This window comes from Panthera tigris, chromosome C1, assembly GCF_018350195.1.
Source record: "Panthera tigris isolate Pti1 chromosome C1, P.tigris_Pti1_mat1.1, whole genome shotgun sequence".
NCBI lineage: Eukaryota > Metazoa > Chordata > Mammalia > Carnivora > Felidae > Panthera > Panthera tigris.
This window is the reverse complement of record NC_056667.1, coordinates 100,010,874-100,031,539: the sequence shown is the minus strand read 5'-3', so window position 1 is coordinate 100,031,539 and position 20,666 is coordinate 100,010,874. Positions and strand designations below refer to the sequence as shown.

The 20,666-nt window shown below is 38.2% G+C and overlaps 1 protein-coding gene across 2 annotated transcripts in view; it reads left to right on the top strand.

The window, feature by feature from the left end:
• GDAP2 (ganglioside induced differentiation associated protein 2) overlaps window positions 1–12,903 on the top strand; it is a 61,058-nt gene extending 48,155 nt beyond the window's left edge. For both annotated transcript variants that reach the window (XM_042993864.1, XM_007075677.3), the window contains exons 13-14: window positions 6,288–6,431; window positions 10,319–12,903. In XM_042993864.1, the coding sequence (XP_042849798.1) occupies window positions 6,288–6,431; window positions 10,319–10,366 (192 nt within the window). In that variant the 3' untranslated portion in view covers window positions 10,367–12,903. The remainder of the gene's footprint in view (window positions 1–6,287; window positions 6,432–10,318) is intronic.
• The last annotated feature ends 7,763 nt before the right edge of the window (window positions 12,904–20,666 follow it).

Below are 20,666 nucleotides of genomic sequence, written 5' to 3'. Positions count from 1 at the left end.
AAGAAGACCAAAGTTGAGGACCAACACTCCCTGCTTTCAAAGCTTATTCTAAAACTGCAGTCCTCCAGACAGCACAAGGTATTGGCATAAAGGTAGACTAGATCAGTGGAGCAGAATAGAGAACCCTGAAATAGATTCACGTGTATAGAGATAACTGGTTTTTGAGAAATGTGTGAAGTCAGATCAGTGGAAAAAGAACATTCTCTTCAACAAATGATACTGGAACAATTAGATATCCATATGCAAAACAACAACAACAACTTTGACCCATGTCTTGCATCACATACAAAAATTAGCTGGAAATGGGTCAAAGACCTAAATTGTAAAATGTTAAACTGTTAAACTTCTAAAAAGAAAATATAAGAGAAAAAGCTTTGTGACCTTGAGTAAAGCAAAGATTTCTTAGATACAACACCAAAACACAACCCATAAACGAAATTGGACTTCATCAAATTTGAAAACTTCTGCCTTTTTAAAGATGGTTAAGAGAGTGAAAAGATGAGGCTACAGCCTGAGAGAAGTCTTTGTAAATAAGCATTTATCTGAAAAAGGATTTCCCTTTAGAATAAAGGAATCCCAGAAATCACTAATAAGGAAAAACTCAGTTTAGAAACGGGCAAGAAATTTGTGCTAGCATTTCCCCAGAGAAAATATGTAGATGGCAAATAAGCACACAAAAAGATGTTTAATATGATTGGTCATTGGGAAGGTGCAAATTAAAAATGAGGTATCATTGCACTCCTGTTAGAACGGCTAAAACTTAAAAGAGTGCCCATACCAAATGTTGGTGAGAATGTGGAAGAACTGGTATTCTGATGCAGTGCTGATCTGAATGTAAAATGTTACAGAAGCTTTGGAATGCAATCTGGCAGTTTATTTAAAGAGTTGAACGTACACCTACCATGTGATCTGGCCATTCCACTTCTAGTATTTACCTGAGACCAATGAAAATCTATCTATACAAAGACTTATACACAAACATTCATGGAGGCTGTATTGTAGCCCCAAACTGGAAACGACCCCCCTATGCCCGTCACTGGGAGAACTGATAACCAAACTCGTATATCCATACAATAGAATACTACTCAGTAATGAAAAAGGATGAAGTGTTGATGCACATCACACACGAATGGATTTCTAAGTAATTATGCTGAGTAAAAGAAGCCAGACAAGCGTGCACACCGTATGATCTCATTCGTATAAAATTCTAGGGCACACAAACGAATGTGTAATTACAGAAAGTAGAGCAGCGATTACCTGCAGACGGGGGGGGGGGGGGTAGGAGGGGGGGAGGGGAGAGTGGCAAAGGGCCCTGAGAACCTCCAGGACTGATGGCTATGTCCTTTTTCTTGATTATGGTGATGGTTTTATGGGTGTGTGTGTGTGTGTGTGTGTGTGTGTGTGTGTGTGTGTATATATATATATATATATATGCTTAAAAAATTGTATACTTCAAATATGTGCAGTTTATTATATGTCAGTTATATTTTAAAAGATACGTTTTTTTAAACTGCAATGAAATACTGCTACACTGCCACCAGAATAGCTAAAATTTGGAAGACCGGCAGTACCAAATACTGACAGTGATGTGAAGTGACAGGAATTCTCCTACATCATAAGAGGGAGTTGGAAATCATGCAACTACTTTGAAAAGAGTTAATGAAAATTTCTTATAAACTAAATATATACCTAGCCTGTGACCCATCAGTGCCACTAAGTATTTACCCAAATGAAATGAAAACTATGTGCCAAAAAAGACTTCTATGAGAACGTGCATAGCAGCTTTAGTCATAGCAGCCAAAGACTGGAAACAGCCAGGCACCCATCAATAGGATTATGAATAATTAAGTTCTAGTATATTCTCGTAATGCAGTATTTCTTGGCAGTGAAAGAGAACACACTACTGATAGACAGAACCACATGCTAGAATCTTAAAAACATTAAGCTGGGTAGGAGAACCCTTACATAAAAATTATACTGTATGAATCCATTTATATGAAATTCTAGAGCAGACCAGACTAATCCATGGTAGAAAAAAAATCAAAACATTGTTTGCCTCCGTGGAGAGGGCCATAAGGGAAGAGGAGTATGAGGGAACATTCTGGGGTGATGAAAATGTTTTCTAACTTAATAGGAGTTTTTGCTTCTCCAGTGTGTGCATTTGGCAAAACAGTAAAAGTACACGCAAAATCTGTGCACTTCATCGAATGTAAATTTTATAGCAAAGAAACTGAGTGAACGTTGAACTCTAGTTAGAGATATGAATGCTGTATTTGGGGACAGCTTCTTGATGTCTGCAGTTTACTTGGAAATGCAAAAACGTAAGATCCACAGATGGATAGACAGATGGATAAATATGTGATAGAGAAAACATAAGGAAAGTGTTAATGATTGAGTGGTGGCTATGCTGGTATTCACTGTAAAATCCTTCCAACTTTAGTGACTATTTGAACATTTTCATAATTTTCTTTTGTTACAAATTCAGACTTAACAGAATAGTGTTCCTTTGTACCAGACTTATAAAAATGTGTAGCCACTGTTTGCTAAGATATGGCTTTAGTCCCTCCTCCTCCACACAGAAAGTCTATAAATAGCTATCCATCCTGTGACTTTGATGGAAACACATTACCAGAGATTTCAGAGTTAGAGCCACTAGCCTTGGCTGTCCCACGTTGGAACTGTTTCAGATAGGAGTCAGTGGCAGGCTGGGCAGAGGCTGAAGACCAGATGAATAAAGTGAAAACTGTTATATTACCTCTTCATAACATTTTGGGATGGGGAAAATTAGGATTGAGAGAATAAAACCCATGTGTAATGAAATCCACCATTATTTTATACTAAGTCAAGAACTCTAAATGGGGTGTTTGTAATTATAAAATAATGAGATGAAATCAAGGGCTAATAAAACAATCGAATCACATTGTTCTGATTTTGATACTCTTCAGATCTTTTCCAGGCCACTCCACCCAAAGTGGTAATAAATTGACTGCTCATATAAATCACTACTCTTTTTCTCCTTAGAAGTTTACTAATACAAGGCAAAGTAACAGAATTTAAACCTACCATTGATTCTGGCTCCAACTGATTAGTGCATACGTGTGTAAACAATCTTCTAGTTTATATTGTTTTGTGATTCTGTGTTCTTGGCTTTGCGTATGTGAATAATTGGGTGAAAGAATTTACGGCATTCACAAAATATCAAAGCAGTCCTTTTTCAAGTTTTACATTTTTTTCAGTTTGTTAAAATAGTAGATAATAAGTAATACAAATTTACCTATGTAAATGTATATGACTTATAAATAATTGAAAATTAAAAGTTAAGCTATATAAAAGTTAAAATTTTAAAAAGTGAAGACAGTGCTCTTGAGTTTTCTGCTCAGGTTGCTGAGCAGAAGTTAACTGAGTTTCTACTTCTATCTACTTTGAGTAATTTTCTCTTGCAATACGTGGAGGATGTGAAGAAGGTAATGGCAGAAAGTGCGACAGAGAAATGTGTTTCTTTCACAGATCGCTGCCTCAACTTCCCCAATCCAACCGTCTCTTTGAGTTTACCGCCGCCGCCCCCATGTTGGTCTGGTGTGGCATATGCAGGAGTGCTTTCGTAGAACTGTACAATTAAGAGGGACCTTAAAGATCATTTAAGTCTAATTTGCTGATTTTATAGATGAAGAAACTGAGGCACCGATTGAAGGGCAATATATTTTTATTGTAGAATGAAGAAACATTAAACCAGCCCTAAACAGTATTAAAGTAATAAGCTCAGAAACTCTTATTGCTCCATTTGTTAATTCTTCCAAAACATATTGAATTCCTTACTTTTTTGGTTGGGCATTAATTGGATGCTATGAATATGGTATTGAATAAGACATTCCCCACATTAGGGAGTTTACAGTCTATTTAGAGAATCAGATAATATAATACTATTGCTAGCTTTGCAGTAACATGAGTAAACACAGTGTTGTTGGAACATTTAGAAGGAGGCTCCTTTTCCGCTTTGGGTGGAGGGTGGTAAAAGAAAGCCTCCTCATTGGGGTGAATTTTGATCTGAGCTCTGAAGAACACTTAGGCAAAGAATTGAGGGAAAGGGTGTCAGGACTATAAAAGCAGCATGTAAAAGGGTTTTGAAGCAAGAGAACAATGGCACAAAAGTCTTCTGCATAGGCCCTTATAGCTCTGTAGTTTCTCCCTTTTTCCAAGTGGCTGGGGCTCCTTGCATACATAGGTAGTCACGTGTCTCTGTGGGCCATTCATTACAGTCAGTACATTTTGCCTTAGCTAGTTGTTAGTCTCATGCTTATAATCTGGCTCCTCTACTAGGCTCTAAGCTCCCTTTAGAGGAGCGGCTCTATCATTGTTTTCCTGTTTGACGTACAACTCAATGCTTAGGACACAGATGACCAGCAGATGTTTATGCCTTGCATAAATGTTTATTGTCTTAACACAGCCTTCTGGTTCTTCTCTGTCCAGACTCTACAATCTTCTAATTTTCTTAAGCTCCTTCTGGAATCTGTAACATGTCTGTGACCTCTTACTGGTTTATTAGCTACCTCTGTGGCCAGTCTGAGAGCTTCTTCTAATCTGCAAGTTTCACTAACCTAGTTTGCAGAAGTTTACATTCGTGAGGTATATAACAGCATGTGCTTTAAAGGAAGTGATGTCAAAAACTGATTGGGGGTATATAATTGAGTGACTATTCAATTTGATTTAAATTAACTCGCCTAGTTCTAGCAAGGCCAAATGCCTCCCCTCCCCTCCAACACCCCCCTTTAAATAAACTTGGTAATACTGGGGCAGGGGGAGAGGGTAGTGGAGAGGCTAATGTTAATACTTGAGGCCTTATGCCAGTCACTGGTAGTGTAGCCAAAATAAAATAGTGACTCAAGCTATAAAAATCATTGTAAAGTAAGTCCTATCGTTATTTATTCTTTCTTTATCAAATATTTTGAGAATGCTGGTTCTGTCTGTGTCTCCCAAAACATTAGGCTATTATTCTATGATTGTCTGCCAAGTACTAGGGAAATTATAGAAATGGACGTAAGAAACTGAAATCCTAGGAAGCAGGAATAAGTGCTCTAAATGCAATGTAAATTTCTGGTATTAAGAACTCAATAGAAGGGGTAATCTGGAGCTGGAAGGGAGAAATAATGATTGAAAATGAGTCTCTACCAAGTTCTGCAAATCTGGACAGGATCCTGATAAGTCAGCGCAGTGTTGTCTCTCTTCTTTCATGCCTTTTCTTGTAAGAAAGCGTGAAGGAGAAGGAGGTATGTCATATTAGGGGCCTAGAATATGTGAAAGGTTTGGACAGCCAGTGGAAAATGTGGTAAGACTATACAAAAGAAATTAACAAAATGACTGGCATCGGTGGCAGATATCCAAAGTGTCCTGTATTTGTAATGTGCCCAGTTGTACATTTGTAGCGCACTGTCCCTGGGCACACGTTCGTATGCACATTTCCTTCTGTAAATAAAATGGGGATAGCGACAATATTGCACCTACTGCTCAGAGCCGTTGTGTAAGCCATTGATAAACATGACTGATTAGATCAGCAATTGAGAGCGATGAACAATAATTTGTGAGTTCCAGCTGTTGCCTAGTTTATGTCACTATCGTTTGCTGTTAATAATTTTTTTCTTTTTTGCAACAAATTTTGCAGACTGGCTCTTACAGAGGGTTTGCATGTTGTAAACTGAAATGAGTAAAGGTGGCTTCACGTTCACAGAAGATTCACTTTGACTAAGAAAGACTGCATGCCAAATGTGAAATGAAAAATAAATGTATCACATTTCGGCACAAATTTTCTTCGCAGTCTCATTTGGAAAAACGACGAGTTTCTGAGATTTGGAAATGTTAACCATTTTCAGAGTACCACTGAATCCATCATTCTACCAAATAATGCGGGGTCTTTTTGCCCACAACCCACAGTAAAAAGCATATATTACATGACAACACACTGCACATGGAAGCATACAGACACCTCACAGAAGCGAAAGCTTCATGAAACACTTTGCTCGCCCCTTATCACCTTCCCTAGTAATTGTTGCTCTAGCGTGTTTCCTTTTTATTGTGGTTGTTTTTAATTCTGTCCATAATCCACTAAACTAATTGCATAATTCACTGATGAGCTACCACCTGCACTTTGACAAATACGGCTCATTATAAGCTTTTTCTGACATCAGTTTCAACTTTGAAATAATAGTTTCTATCTAGTATAAATTTTCAGAATCACGTTTTGCATTTCTAACCCTGGCCCCTGGCTTAAATTGTGTTTCTCTTCTATTGATTAGGTATCAACATGGTTTTTTACCACCTTTTCTGTCTCAGGACTGAAGGACAAAATCCACCATGTGGACAGCCTCCACCAGCTATTTTCTGCCATATCACCAGAACAGATTGATTTTCCACCTTTTGTCCTTGAATATGATGCCAGGGTAAGAAGTTCCAGGAGTTCTCCCTCACCCACTGTAGTATCTTAACTGCTCTATGGGGCACTGCTTAGGCGCACAGCATCCTTTTATTATAAGATGGTATTAATGCAATTCATGTGTTTTAGTAAACTTGACAGTATCATTCAACATTCTCTTCCTGCAGTAACTAGGAAAACGCTTTGTCCTAAGAGAGCTTTTTCCTCAGTTAACTTTTCAAGGGGAGATTTTTCTGCTGGTTTGAAGCCAACCCTTGCTTATATGGTCAGTTTTCTGCCACCTCTGCCGAATGTCCTTAAGATTGAATCGCTTTTTATCTACATAAGTAAGGTCAGAAGAATCTCTTGGTGTCTGACATTTTCAGCATTAATTCAAACAAGGTAGCCTATCTTAGTAGCCTTTACCCTGCTGCAAGTTTCATTTTGTTGAAAGTTTATCTAATGTTTTTAAGAACAAGCAACACTAGTATTATTATTACTTCTAGATGAATTTGTGAATATATCAAACACTAGTAAAGGGCTACTCTTGAGTTTCATTAAAGCTCTGTCCATCGCATTGTGTTTATTCTCACTACCGCTTTAGTAGTAAAAAACAAAACAAAAGTAAGTAACATGCTTGGCCAAAAGATCATCAGTCTCCTTATTTAACTGTTGCTGATTACATAACATTATGCATGAATCAGGGAATATATTTGAAGGTTATATTAAGCTTCAAATGGATTGTTCTTCCCCAATTATTGTACAGCATGTATGCACCAAAATAAATATTCTACAAGACATTTTCTCTCCACCATTTCTTTAACTTCAGCTATAATTCCTGTGTTCCTTTATGTGAAGAGCAAAGTATTTAATGTGTTCTAATGACTAATAAAATTTCGTATTTGGCTTTTGTGCAGAGAGGATTTGTAATTGGAGTAGCTGGATCATAGAAAGATTGTTGAATATGTGGAAGGGGGGGAAGAATACCAATTTGTGTTCATGCAGATTGCTGGAGTAGAAAATAACTTTATTATTATTCTTTTGAACTATATATCACTCTTCTTAATAATTAAAAAAAATGGATAGCGGGAAATAAAAGGAAAGATACTAAAAGACATTTTGAGATCAAAAATTTGGAATGACTATTCAAAGCTAGTGTCTGGATTTATAATTTATTTTCTGGGGTAGAACATACAAGTTGGATTGCATTGGTTAGAAAACCCAAACGACTGTTTTTTAAGCCAACACTTTCTATAATCTTAGGGGCCCATAAAACAGACTTTCGTTAAATATCAACACCACACTCTAGCTTGGTTTTGTTTGTCTGTTTTGTTTGTGTGCTTGTTTTAGGTTTTTCTTCTATTTTGTATATCAAATGCAGGCCTAATTAATGATGTGATTAATTACATTTTAATAAAACAACCTATAATGTAACACTTGGGTCATTGGATCATCTCTCTGTGCCTGTACTAGAGCTTTCTAAAATTGAGATATCAGGCCATCTATATATAAAGGCCAAAGAGAAGGACAAAAAAAGGGGAGAAACTAAAGGTGTCAGGAGACAATGTGGAAAGGGCTGGCAGAGGGCAGGTCACTAGATACTAGAGCTTTACATGTTACCTGCAGCACTTTGGCTCTGTGGTCAGTGGGGAGTGTTCTACAAGGGAGAACTGCCATTATATTTCTGTTTAGAACCATGGCAAAAGCAACAGTGCAGAACGTGACTGGAGAAGGATAACACTAGAGGCAGGGAGACAAGGAAGAGGCGAGTAGAGGATCGGAGGAGAAAGGAGACTAGAGCTGGGGCAGCAGCAGTGCTCATGGCAAGGGCTTGAAGATCTTAGATTTAGAAGTAGACATTTTAGGAAATGAAACCCACAGCATTTGGTGGCTGAGGAAGCCATTCAGGAAGATGAAAGGGCAAAGATGCCTAAAGTGACTACCAGAGCTTCCGCCGTGGGAGACTTGGTAGATGGCGTGGCCGCCACCCCAGAGGGGCATTTTGGAGGAAGAGCATGGGGGGCAGGGGCAGTGTTGGAGTGGGAGAGAAGAGACAGGCGGTGTGTTTGTTCAATTTGTGACACTGCGTTTGAGGTGGCCCGTGGAACACTGAGGTGGAGATCCAATAGGTGGTTGGTTATTGCCTTGTAAGGAAACATTTTCTCTTGCTAGGAAGAATTGAAAGTATGATTAGAGAAAAGGAAGTAAGTATGGAGTTGGTTAATTTACTGGCATGTTCAGTCATGCCTTGCACATAGTAGGTGTGATGTGGCGTTTGTTGTTGGCAGGTCTCAGCGGGCTTCTATTTTCTGGGTCTTGTGTGACTTAGAATAGTGACATAAGTTTTATGGGAATGAAAGGAACCTTTGAAGGTAGTTAGAAGGTAATTTTTATCTATCTGTATCAAAATGGTACGGAGACGATTTCAGAAAGGGAGCTAGCCAGTCAGCACTCTTATAAATGTAGTCGAAGAAGAGTATACAAGTTTACCTGGCGACAGTTCTTCAAAGTTCTTTGACTGTTTCCAGAAATAGAGAAAATAGATTGCACGGCAGTCTCTTGCACAGTGTGAGACTAATGTAAAAAGCTCTATTTCATAGCATTAAGAATTAGATTTGCCCTTCCTACTTTATCACAATTTAATGCGGATGTAAGAAACCTAAAACAATATGGTAGTCGAATGGAACGGAGAAATCTTAAAGACAGACAGTGAACCATTTCTTTTCAGATGAACTTCAAAGTTGATTTATTTGTTGAGGCATGTTTCATAAGCATAGCTTCCATGCGTGTTGCAGATATAGGATTGGTTAGTATGAAAGATCTTGATGGGCAATTCTGAAATACAAAACAAAAACAAAAAGGCTTTCCTTAACTTTTTTTCAAATAACATGAAAGGCAGCCAATCCTAGGATTTGTTTCTACCTAATTTCTAGAAATGTTTTTAATATCTGGTCAGATTTGTAATCAGAAAGTAAGTTTTCCTAGATATTCTCTTGTTTTCCGGGCTAAGGTCCCAAGATCAATTCTTGCCCTAGAGCATCTGCTCTGAAGAATATTAGAGCTTTTGATTCCCTTAGATAACATTTAGCCACCTACTGGGTTCAAAACCAGATACATTTAATGCTCTGTCATAACCAGTAATGTAAATGTACTGTAAAGCAATGCTATTTTCATCTGTCCGCCATTCTGCTTTCCTAATTATTATCTACACTGGTGCTAAACAATTCTGTTTATGATTTACTGACAAACAAGTTTTTTGTCAAATACTTTCCTTAGATATGAGAAATGAATCCTAAGTCTAATAAGTATAATCAGAGGTCCATCTACCATAAAGTGAACTGTCTTCATTTTTTTATTAAGATAAAGTTAGCCAAAATGAAGTCAGGAAATTTGCCCTTACTCTTGTTTTCCATCATTCTATATTAATTTAAGATGCAGCACACAGTAAGACAATACAGTCTAAAAAAGTAATCTGGGCGTTAGATTTGAATAGACGAGGATTTAAATTCAGACTCTTCTGGTTACTGCTGGCTGGCCTTAGGTGAGTTCTGCAAGCTGTGTGATCCTTGGTGTCTTGTTCCATAAAAAGAGGATGTTATCTACTTCATGGCCTTATGTGAGAATATGAAGGGATAATGAAAGGAAAGTGCCGATAAAGGGTCTGGTACATAGAATTAAGTATTAAGTAACAAGGTTATTTAAAAATATTACCATCCTGATTACCTCTGCCTACTCTACACCAGCTCTGACTGACTCCAGCGGACCTGGTTTGATGGCTGAGGGCCTTGCTCAGGGTCACGCATGTGCTAGACATTTTACAGAGGCCATATCGCCGACTGTAAATCCCGTTCTTTCACATTCCCATTGGAATTGGTTTGATTACTTAATGTTCTTGTCTTTTTTTTTCTTCCACAGGAAAATGGGCCTTACTATACATCTTATCCCCCATCACCAGATTTGTGACCTGCCATCTTTTAGCGCTACTGGTTTCCAGGGACGTCACTTGCTCCACGAATTGCTACCTATTGAAGTGATATTCATTTTTGCTCTTCAGATCCAGAGAGCCTTTTGTCCCCACCTCTCTGGTATTTTTTTATTGACTGTATATTTTCTGGCACATAAGCAATCTGAAAATGGTAGGCCATTCCGAACTGCACACTTATTTTAAATTTGTATATTTGTATCAAATGAAAATGTTCATTTTTAGAGGGTTGTTAATAGAAATCGGGGAGCAACTTTTGAGTATCTTCAGTTTCCTGAGAGGACACTAGATTCTCCGTTAGACCAGCCACCGATGTTTTCCATGCCATCTCTCTAACATTGCACGCTTCCTTTGTGTACTTCACTGTTTCTCAAAATATATAGAACCAGTGTGTGCTGACCATAGATGCATTGTTTGCTTCAGATCCTGGCACTACATTTTATGCAGATAATTTGGTTATGATGAAAGAGAATTGTCTGGGATCAAGGATGTGGAAATGTATCTGATCAAAATACCAAAATCATTAGCAAAATATAGGTCTTGGAATCTTACTGCGCTAGTTAAGACGAAGATTTAAGGACGAAAGTTCCTTGGATTTATGATTTGTTAAGATTGCCACCGTTCTGGTCTCAGTAGTGGAGGACAATAAGACCATATCTTCCGCCTTTTTCCTATAATCATGGGTGATTTGGTTGCCTTATTTTAGAGGACTTCACTTATTAGTACTCTTAAGTGAAAGGTATCTCTTAGACTCCATCAGTGACCCTTTCGAGAGCGTGGTCTTCCCAGAGGTGTGATTTTGTTTGGCTCTTAAAGCTACTCCCTCTAAGGACATTTCCTCGCAGTGTCTCTTGAGTTGCCTACATCAATATGGAGGAAGTTTGTTGCAGCAAACGAAATTCCAGATCGCATTTGCCACTCAGACTCTATTTGTGCCTTAGCTTGTTTATGAATAAGAACCAGAATTACGATACCTACCTCACAGAGGTATCCTGAGAGCATTTAGAAAGGGCTTTTGATGCCTTTGGGTGCAAAATGCCAGCAGAGCTTATGTAGGGTGTCGTTTCGGTCAGTCTTTAAATGATAATAAATGGGTACTACCAGGCACTCCTCTTGTCCTTGGCACCTTCTGAGTCATTTTTCTTTTCGTGGGACAAGAGCTGCTAGTGAGAAATCCCAACCGTGAGGACCTCCTTCCTACTTTGTCCAGAATTTCTTCTGGCCTGCTCCTCCCCCAGTGCCACACTTTAACAAGAGGCATGTGTTAGCCATTTTAAACATTTCTTCTTGAATTAAGGTCAAACCACTGTCATTTCCGTCTGGTTGTCTTCATACTCCTTTTTGATTCCTACGCCACGCCCCTCCCTCAGTCCATCCTGTACATTGGCAGTTCAGGGAAGAAAAAGTAGAACCCTTCTGTTCCAGTGTGTTCAGGATCAGTGCTTCCAAAGGTCCCATACATCTGTGCCCAAGTTAATCGTTCAGTGGCGATAAAGGAAACCTCCTCCTTTTATGACAGAGAAATTCGCCTATAGTTGTATTAGCCCCATTCAAGTAACAGGGGGCTTTACATTTCTTCGATAAACCCTCTTCTCTTTTGTATGTACTGGACACATTTGCTTTGCATCAGATATCAAAGCCACTTAGCTCCTTATATGTGCTTATTTGGTAAGAGTTTCCTGTTATGTTCCCTAGGTCATCAGGTCCAGACAGCCAATCAGTTGGCTGGTATTAGGCTTCCTCCTTCCTCTCTGATAGCACTGCTTTAAATCCCTTAAGCTTTGAGCTTTAAAAATCTGAAAAATTATCTTCATCTTCTCCAGGCTATTATTAGATCAGAGTTGGGGTCACTGGGAGCGGTCATTAAAAATATACCACCTTTTCTTTTTTGAAAGTGGACTGGGCTACCTCCAGTTGGCATCTGGCCTGAATCATTTCCTCTGTAGATAATAGAGGCTGCAAAATACTTTGCCGTTCAAAAGGAACTAAAATTATTGGAAAGAATAATTTGGAAAGAATGTCCCTCTGCTATATTCATATGAGTATATTAATGTCTAGTAACACAAGCAAGATTCTACATATAGTGAAATTCTGGTTCAATTGATATCCTAGGGTATAAAGGTAATATGAAAGTATATACATATCAGCCCCATTTCACAATTTAATGGTGTCCAAAGATAAGGGCTGTACTTTTCAGTGAAACTAAATTTGGTATGGGACCAAGCTCATGCTTTTATAGCTGCCTAGAGTGTTATATAATGAAGTTGTTTCAGCGCATTAAGTCCTACGAGGGGAACATAGTGACCTTATGGTGAAATGATCATGTAAAGTTCAGTATGTATCTGCCTTTGTCAACAGGTTGCGTTGTCTGGATAACATGCCATTTTCCAGAGACACATTAGAGGATAAAAGGGTGACTGGGTGGAGATGAGCACTAGCATCTGATGTTAATTCAAAGCCCCACCAAGTCTTTGATTTAATCCAACTTCAGTCATGCCAGATGCTAGTCGAATTGAGGAAGAGACAACTTCTAAAATTTTAATTTAATTCATTAATTCATCCAAGGCATAATAGGATTTTTTAAACAAGTACATTTCTTCAGCATATATTTGGGTTCTTCTTAACTCCTCTATATCCAAGTTTCTTGCTAGCGAAAATAACGTCTGGGAAAAAAACTATCTTTATTAGACTCCTAAAGTTTAGAGATCAAGTGGTTTCAAGATTTTCTTTTCTTTAATATACATCTTATTTCACTGGCTGGTGCTCTGTTCTATTTATTTTTTCAAAGGAATCCAAGTAGTTTGAGACCAAACAACAGGATTTTTAATTTTGATAGGAAAAATGGATACAGGTTTTTGATCACATATCTGAAATCTGAAAGGATTAAAATATCTTGCATTTCTAGAGAGGGATGAGAGTAACCACTCCAGTAGAAGAACAGGGCCTGACTATTTCTCCCTGTTCTCCATTTGCTTAGATATTGTTTAATGAATTCATACTGTAGGTAATGGTTTCTTTTCTTTGCAGTAGTTAATAAGAAAATGATAAAATGTGGTTTCGGTATAAGCTACAAATCGCTCTTTGTGTTTCCCCTGATTGTGTATGTATATATAGAGAGAGTTTATGTTGATTAATATATGAATAGAAATTATTAGAATTTGAAGTACTAGAAGGAGGACTGTATTTTAAGACCAGTGGATTGATTGTATTAATGACCCAGAGGACTATAAGGTAGCAGCATATACACCTCTAAAATTGGAGATGGCCAGTGAGTTTCAGATGGTAGTTCTCTTAAGTTATGGTCATCATAGTCCATATGCACTAGAATGTTTTACCTACACTGGCACTGATATACCTCATGGTACGTGATTGACTCTGGTTCAGGATTGCCTGAAACCATGAAAGATTAAAGGAGGACTCTACCTGTGATCTAGGTCATATCAGAAACCCAGAGATTATAAGGATTACCCAGTAGGCCAAACCCTATATATATATACATATACATATACATATACATATACATATACATATACATATACATATCCTATATACATCTACCTTCATACATATGTATGTGAATATATATGTGTGTACACACACACATACACACACACCCAGTAATCCACTTTGCATCACATTCTTTGAATGTGGTTTCTATGGCCCATATGTAGATAACACAGAGCAATAAATAACATAGTTCAAGCTTTGATTCTATCAGAATAGCCCTTAAGCAGATGATATCAAGGTCACTTTATATATTAGTGGCTCTTTTGGATATTAGTTAATTTTGTTTTCGTTGCTTCCAGGAATAGTATCTGATCTTTTTACATGAAACAAGCATGAAATGTATAGGGTCACTGAGTTCAAGAAGAAAAACAGATATTCTATAGGTGAATTACACTAACAAAATCGTAACTGCTGAATGATCTAATATTTTTGTTGAACGGTTAAAATTAATACATTTTGTATATACAATCATACTTTTCCTTTGCGATGTGTTTTGTTAGTGTAAGCGCACAGTCATCATAAACTGAGCCAGCACTTTGTTAGACCAATTCTTGTGGGCCAAAATATTTAAATAAGAGTTTAACATATGTAAATGATTTTAATTGCTGTTGGGCACAGAAGACCCAAAAATGTTTTCTTGACATGATCTTAAAATGTGTTTATTCAGAATTCAGAATGCTTTTATGAATATTTTATTTTACTTTTTTTTTTTAATGTTTTTTTTGAGAGAGAGAGATACAAAGCGTGAGCAGGGGGAGGGGCAGAGAGAGAGAGAGGGAGACACAGAATCCAAAGCAGGCTCCAGGCTCTGAGCTGTCAGCACAGAGCCAGACGCAGGGCTCGAACTCAAAGACTGCGAGATCATGACCTGAGCCAAAGTCGGAGTTTTAAGCAACTGAGCCACCCAGGTGCCCCTGAATATTTTACATTTAAAAATATATTTTGGTCTTTCCAAAGTTGAAGTTAGATCCCATTACTCTGTAAATATAGCTGATGAAGAGCCAGTAGTAAAATGGTAGTGTTTATATTGAACCATAGGGTGGGATAGTTTGTTTTGGTCATTTACACCTGGATTTTCTATAATCACCAAAGTTAACCTATGGAGTTAAATGCAGTGAATTTTACTGTCAACCTTCTCTATGGGGACTTGGACTAGTGTTTCTCAAACTTTAATGCGCATACAATAAATCATCTGGCAATATGTCAAAATCCAGATTCTGATCCAGTAGCTCTGGTGTGGGGCCTGGGATTCTCAGTTTCTAACAAGCTCAGGTGATTATCAATACTCCTGGTCCCAAGACCACAAGGAAAAGAGCCAAGACTATATTCAGCTTCCATATTTTCCCTGTTTCGAGGAAAGGAGACATAACCATCGTAATCCTTTCTGTGGGCCAGGCACTCCAATTCATTATCTCATTTAATCCTCCTACAAATCCTGTGAGGTCGATGGTGATAGAGAGGTTAAATGACCTGCTGAAGCCCACGCACACAAGCAGTGCATGACAGAGGCGTGTTTCTCAAACTTGAATAATGCACATTCCCTTTTAGTAAGGAGAGGTTGTCTTAGTTCCTTAGTGTTTACTCCATTATTTATTATGTTATCTCAGTATATATAAAGCTATATATAATGCTTTACGCTTATAGTTCTTGCACAATTATAAAACCAGAAGAAGTTTATAGATTAGATACAAGCAAAACTATAAAACTAATACAACTTAAAGTAACCTTAACGAAATACGATGGACAACGATGTTTTGCCCAAACGGAACTGTCACCCGTAATGTGATGATGGTACCGAGCCCTGTAGCACAGGTTCCTTCAGGCTCAGCACACACCCGCCCTGTGCTGTGTGTGCTGCGTAGCGACTCAGCTGTCTCCCCTGTGTGTCTCAGTTCAGACTGTTCCTTTCATTTGTTTAGCACATAGTGGTATCACTTGGCCTTCATCTAGCTTGAATGTATGGTTCCCCTATTAAGTCAGCCGCTGTTCCCCATAAGCCTTCCGCAGCCAAAGCAGAACCCAGCTTTAGTGTGCAAGTAAACATAAATACGAACGTAGGCACTTAAAACGTCCTGGCAAAATTGGGTTTTAAAGCAGTTTATGTTAGTAAACTAATATCCGGAACATGAATATTAATTATTTTGAAGTTTTTCATCAGCATGAAAAGTGTCTAATTCTCACAGTAAACTCATGGATTCCCCCAACCAAACACACACACACACACCCACACACTCACATTCCCCCCCACCGTTCCCCCCACCCCCTGACCCAAGAATTTTTAAGGATGGTTAGTTAATATTGGTGCTTTGGCCCCTAACACACCTGGGTTCAGACCTCGGGCATGGTTCTCCACCTTTCTGAACCTCAGTGTTTCCATGTGTTCAACAGGGATAATAATACTCATTGGATAATTAGAAAGAAATGCAATAATGCTCATAAAGCATGGATGGTTAAGTGTTTACAGAAGGTAGCTACCATTGCTTTGATTAGAAATAATAATAACTGGGGCACCTAGGTGGCTCAGTCGCTTAAGTGTCCAACTCTTGATTTCGGCCGAGGTCATGATCTCACAGTCATGAGATTGAGCCCCGTGTCAGGCTTCGCGCTGGGTGTGGAGCCTGCTTGGGATTCTCTCTCTCCCCCTCTCTCTGCCCCTCCCCCACCTCAGAATAAATAAATACTGAAAAAAAAAAGAACAACTAACATTTGAGGACTTAGTATGTGCCTTCTACATTGCCAAGCTCTTTATATATGTTACCTTCTACATTGAGAGAGAGAATCAGGATTCAAATCAAAGTCTGATTTCAAAACTCATACTCTTAAGTAATAATACAAAGCATCGATATAAGTTGCTTATTTAACAAGCTTATTTAATTTTAATTTGTATTTTCTCAAAAATACTATAAAACTAATGATGTTTCTCTGGAGGGGATGTGGCTAAGGTTTTTTTAAACAATTGTGTAATGTGCTAAGAAATTGACACAATAAATATGAATTGTTTTTCAAGGCTATCATGCTAGGTTGTGGTCCAGTAAAAGTGTATTAGGACCGTTAGGCTCAACTTGTACATTAATGTTCTCTTGCACATTTAACATCTGTAACTAATGATAACATGAGATTCTTCCTGAATCTCGATATAGCTTTTTTGCAGAAAAAAAAAGAATTCCTCCCCCTCACCACTATTACATTCTTTGATAGTTCTGAGAAATAGTCTGCAGACATCTTAATTTTCACCTGTGAGACATATTTTTAAAAATTGCCCTGTCCTTTAAAATAGTTTCAAGTAAGTTTTTTACCTTCTCCTAGTTTTCTAAAATAAATTCTGGAGTTCTGAAAAGAACTCCAGATATGAACAAGCATATCTGTAGGCTGGGTTTTTACTGTTTTGTGGTTTTTTTCTAATTGGGTGCTGGGAGAAAATACCAGGAGAGAGTTGTAAGAGGAACTCATTTATTAACAAAGATAGTATGTATCAAAATCAAGTTCTTTCCCTACTTCCTAAAACATACTTGCATAAATTATTAAGGCAGTGGAGATACATGAAACATGAGGCTGCCACTGAATTTTGTAAGGTCTGGTTTTAAAAATATATATATTTTCTTTATGACATCCTATATAGAAGCATAATAATAATCTATGTCGTGGAAATCATTGTTTCTGATCCAGCCTCTTTTCCCCATCTGCAAGATCTTTAAGTTCAATGAATGTATGGCTCTCCATCAAGATAGAAAAGATGTCCTCTCTGCCTTATCCCGTAGCCCAGCATTGGAAAATTGTTCTGGCTTCACATTACAGATAAGGCCCAGTTTTACCTGCTTTTCTCCAGTTTTAGCAGCCTGTTACTTGATTTGGGTTGTAAGCCCTACTTCAAGTTATTTTTCCTCTTTCTCTTATTAAAGGCAAATAAGATCAATTCATTATAAGTTTGGATGGAATGGCCTCTCGTCTTTGAATTTTAAAAAAAATCCAAATTTATTTTTTTATAAGGAGGTATCCAAAGCATTTGACCATTTCATTATGTCTTCTAGTTGAGATGTGTCTGACATTTTCATTTTGAAATGCTTATTGTAAATGATAACATTGGTTGTTTAACACATTGTCTTAGGTGGGTTGTTATCTGTGAATTTTATTTCTAATAACAAAGTAAGTGTTAAAACTTACTATGAAAGGGGCATAGGTTCTCAAACAGATGAGGAAGTAGAGGGCCAGGCAGGTTAAGGCAGCAACGTTGCGCTCACAGCCAGATCATGGCAATAGTAGGTAGTTTCAGGATGACCTTGCCATCTATAGCTGGAGCCCTTTGGTTTAACTATGTTTGCATGGCCCCTTGCCTTTGACATTCCCTCTGAGACCTCTAAACAAGTTTTGTTTTGTTTTTTTTAATTTATTATTTATCATTTATTTTTTTATCTAAGTTGCACTTGCTCAGCCAAGTTCCCTGGGAGGACCAGAGTTCAAGAATTAGCAGCAGAGTTATCAGTCAACTTAAAGTTAGGTAAGTGAACGCACAGTTCACAGCGGACATGCTGCACAGTTGTTTTCTTTGTGAAACACTTAGTACAAGACCAGAACTATGAGGTGCTATCATTTCCTTGTTGAATCCATCCTGTTGCTATGGAAAATGCCTTAGTAAAGTCGGTTTGGAGCCTCAGGTACCCCCATGGGAGTTACACAAGGAGTGAGAAAAAGGCAAGAACCCCATTTTTTTTTTTTTTTTTTTTTTAGTTTTTAGTGGAGTGGCATAGGGTAAGATTACTCTGCATCTGGGGCTTTTTGTTTGTCTTGTTTTTATGTTTATATAATTTATTGTGACATGTATCAAAATCAAGTTGTAAATATAATACCATCCTATATTATATTCTTATGGATATAAAAGCTTTCGTGACTATACCTATTTCTATTCAAGTTTTATGGAGTATATCCTTTATTGGTATGTGCATTTTTTTTATTTTCTCTTTACGTTTTTTGGCATCTTTATTGAAATGTAATTCACATATCATAAAGTTTATCCATTTAAAATGTATACTTCCGTGGTTGTTAGTATGCTCAGTGTTATACAGCCATCACCACCATCTACTTTTAGAACATTTTAACACCCTAAATGGAAGCCCCATACCCATTAAGAGTCATTCTCCATTCCCACTCCCCTCCACCCTTCCTCCTGCGTTGTTTGGACTTTACTCCTCCCTCTAAGACACAACTCCATGTTGCACGATTGGTAGAACAGTGTCTCAATAAGTATCTATTGAATGAATTAATACCCACATAGGTCCCTAGCCATAGCAACTGAGGAGTAATTGAAAGGGCAGTGGAATCAGTGTCAAAAGACTAGATTCCGATCCTGACTGATGCTTACCAGCAGTGCTGTTGTGGCTGTGGAGTCACTTAGCTGTACTAAGCCTCAGTTTTCATACCTATAAAACATTGATAGCAGTGTCTACTTCACAAGATGGTTGTGAGAATCACCCGAGAAAATATGGTCACAACACTTGGCGCAGTGCCTGGCCCACACTAAGAAAGTCACTGACATTTGTTCTTGGTAAAAGAGAAACCCCTAGGTTGGTGACCGGGGGAAATGCCTGCTACCAGATTGGACATGAGAGAAATCTGGCAGCAGGCATTTGCCCTGGTCGCCAACCTAGGGGTTCCAAGTAGTGGCATAGCTCCTTCTTACTGCCATTCTTCCCGGTTTCCTTCCTCACGAGAGAGAATTCTAAAGTACAACTTCCAACTGTTCACTCTCCCTTGACCTCCCAACTGCTGCCTCTCCCATTTCCTCTCCAGCACGATCGCTGCGTCCTCCTCACGTGTGGTGTTGATTCTCACATAGTAGCTACTCCATAAGCTACTTTGTACAGAAGCGAGCGTGTCCAATGTCAATGCCTAATTTAGGCAACTGACAGCCTGGGACTGATTGCCAGGCCTTTCAGGGACAAGGGGACGTATTTAACTCTACTTTTCTCTCATAGCCACCACCTCCCCCTGCCTCTAGAGTTGCATTAGCAGATTTCCTATACATGCATCTTACAAAAACATCCCTAAACAGTAGTAATGAAATAATAGCAGCTGTCATTTACAGGATACCAGACATTGCGAATATATTATCCCTAACTCTTAAAATAAATTTGCAGGTTAGATTATTTCCCCCCATTTTACAGAAGAAAAAAAAGAGAAGAAACTGGGAGCAGTAAAGAAACTACCCATCAGGTAATTTTAGGGAATACGTTTTGGAAAGGCAGAGAAGATTGGGTAAATCTATCTATACAGAGTGTCTTCCTTAAGCTATCAGGCTGTCCATTGTATGGCATTTGTCTTGTATATAGCAGCATAGACCTCAATTCAAATCCCAGCTCAGCCGTTTTCTGGCTGTGTGACCCAGACACGTCTCCCAACCTCTTTGAATTTCAGCCCTCTTATATGTAAAGAGTACTTACCTCTTAGAGTTATTCTGAGGATCAAATGACTTAATACTTCCAAAAGTCTCATAAACACTAGCTGGTGTCTCATTTAAGTATTCTAATTGCTGTGATCAAAAGTGTCTCACTTTCCAGACTTAATCTTGGCTCTTTAATCTTAAATTATGTCACATTCCCAGTTCAGAAGATGATGATGTATTTGGTATGTCTTTCCTTCAAGAGAAAATGACATTTTAAGTCAGGAGTTGGCAAACTTTTTTGGTCAAGGGCCATATCATAAATATTTTAGGCTTTTCAGGCCATGTGGTCTCTGTCACAACCATTCAGCTCTGCCATTATAGCATGAAAGCAGCCACGG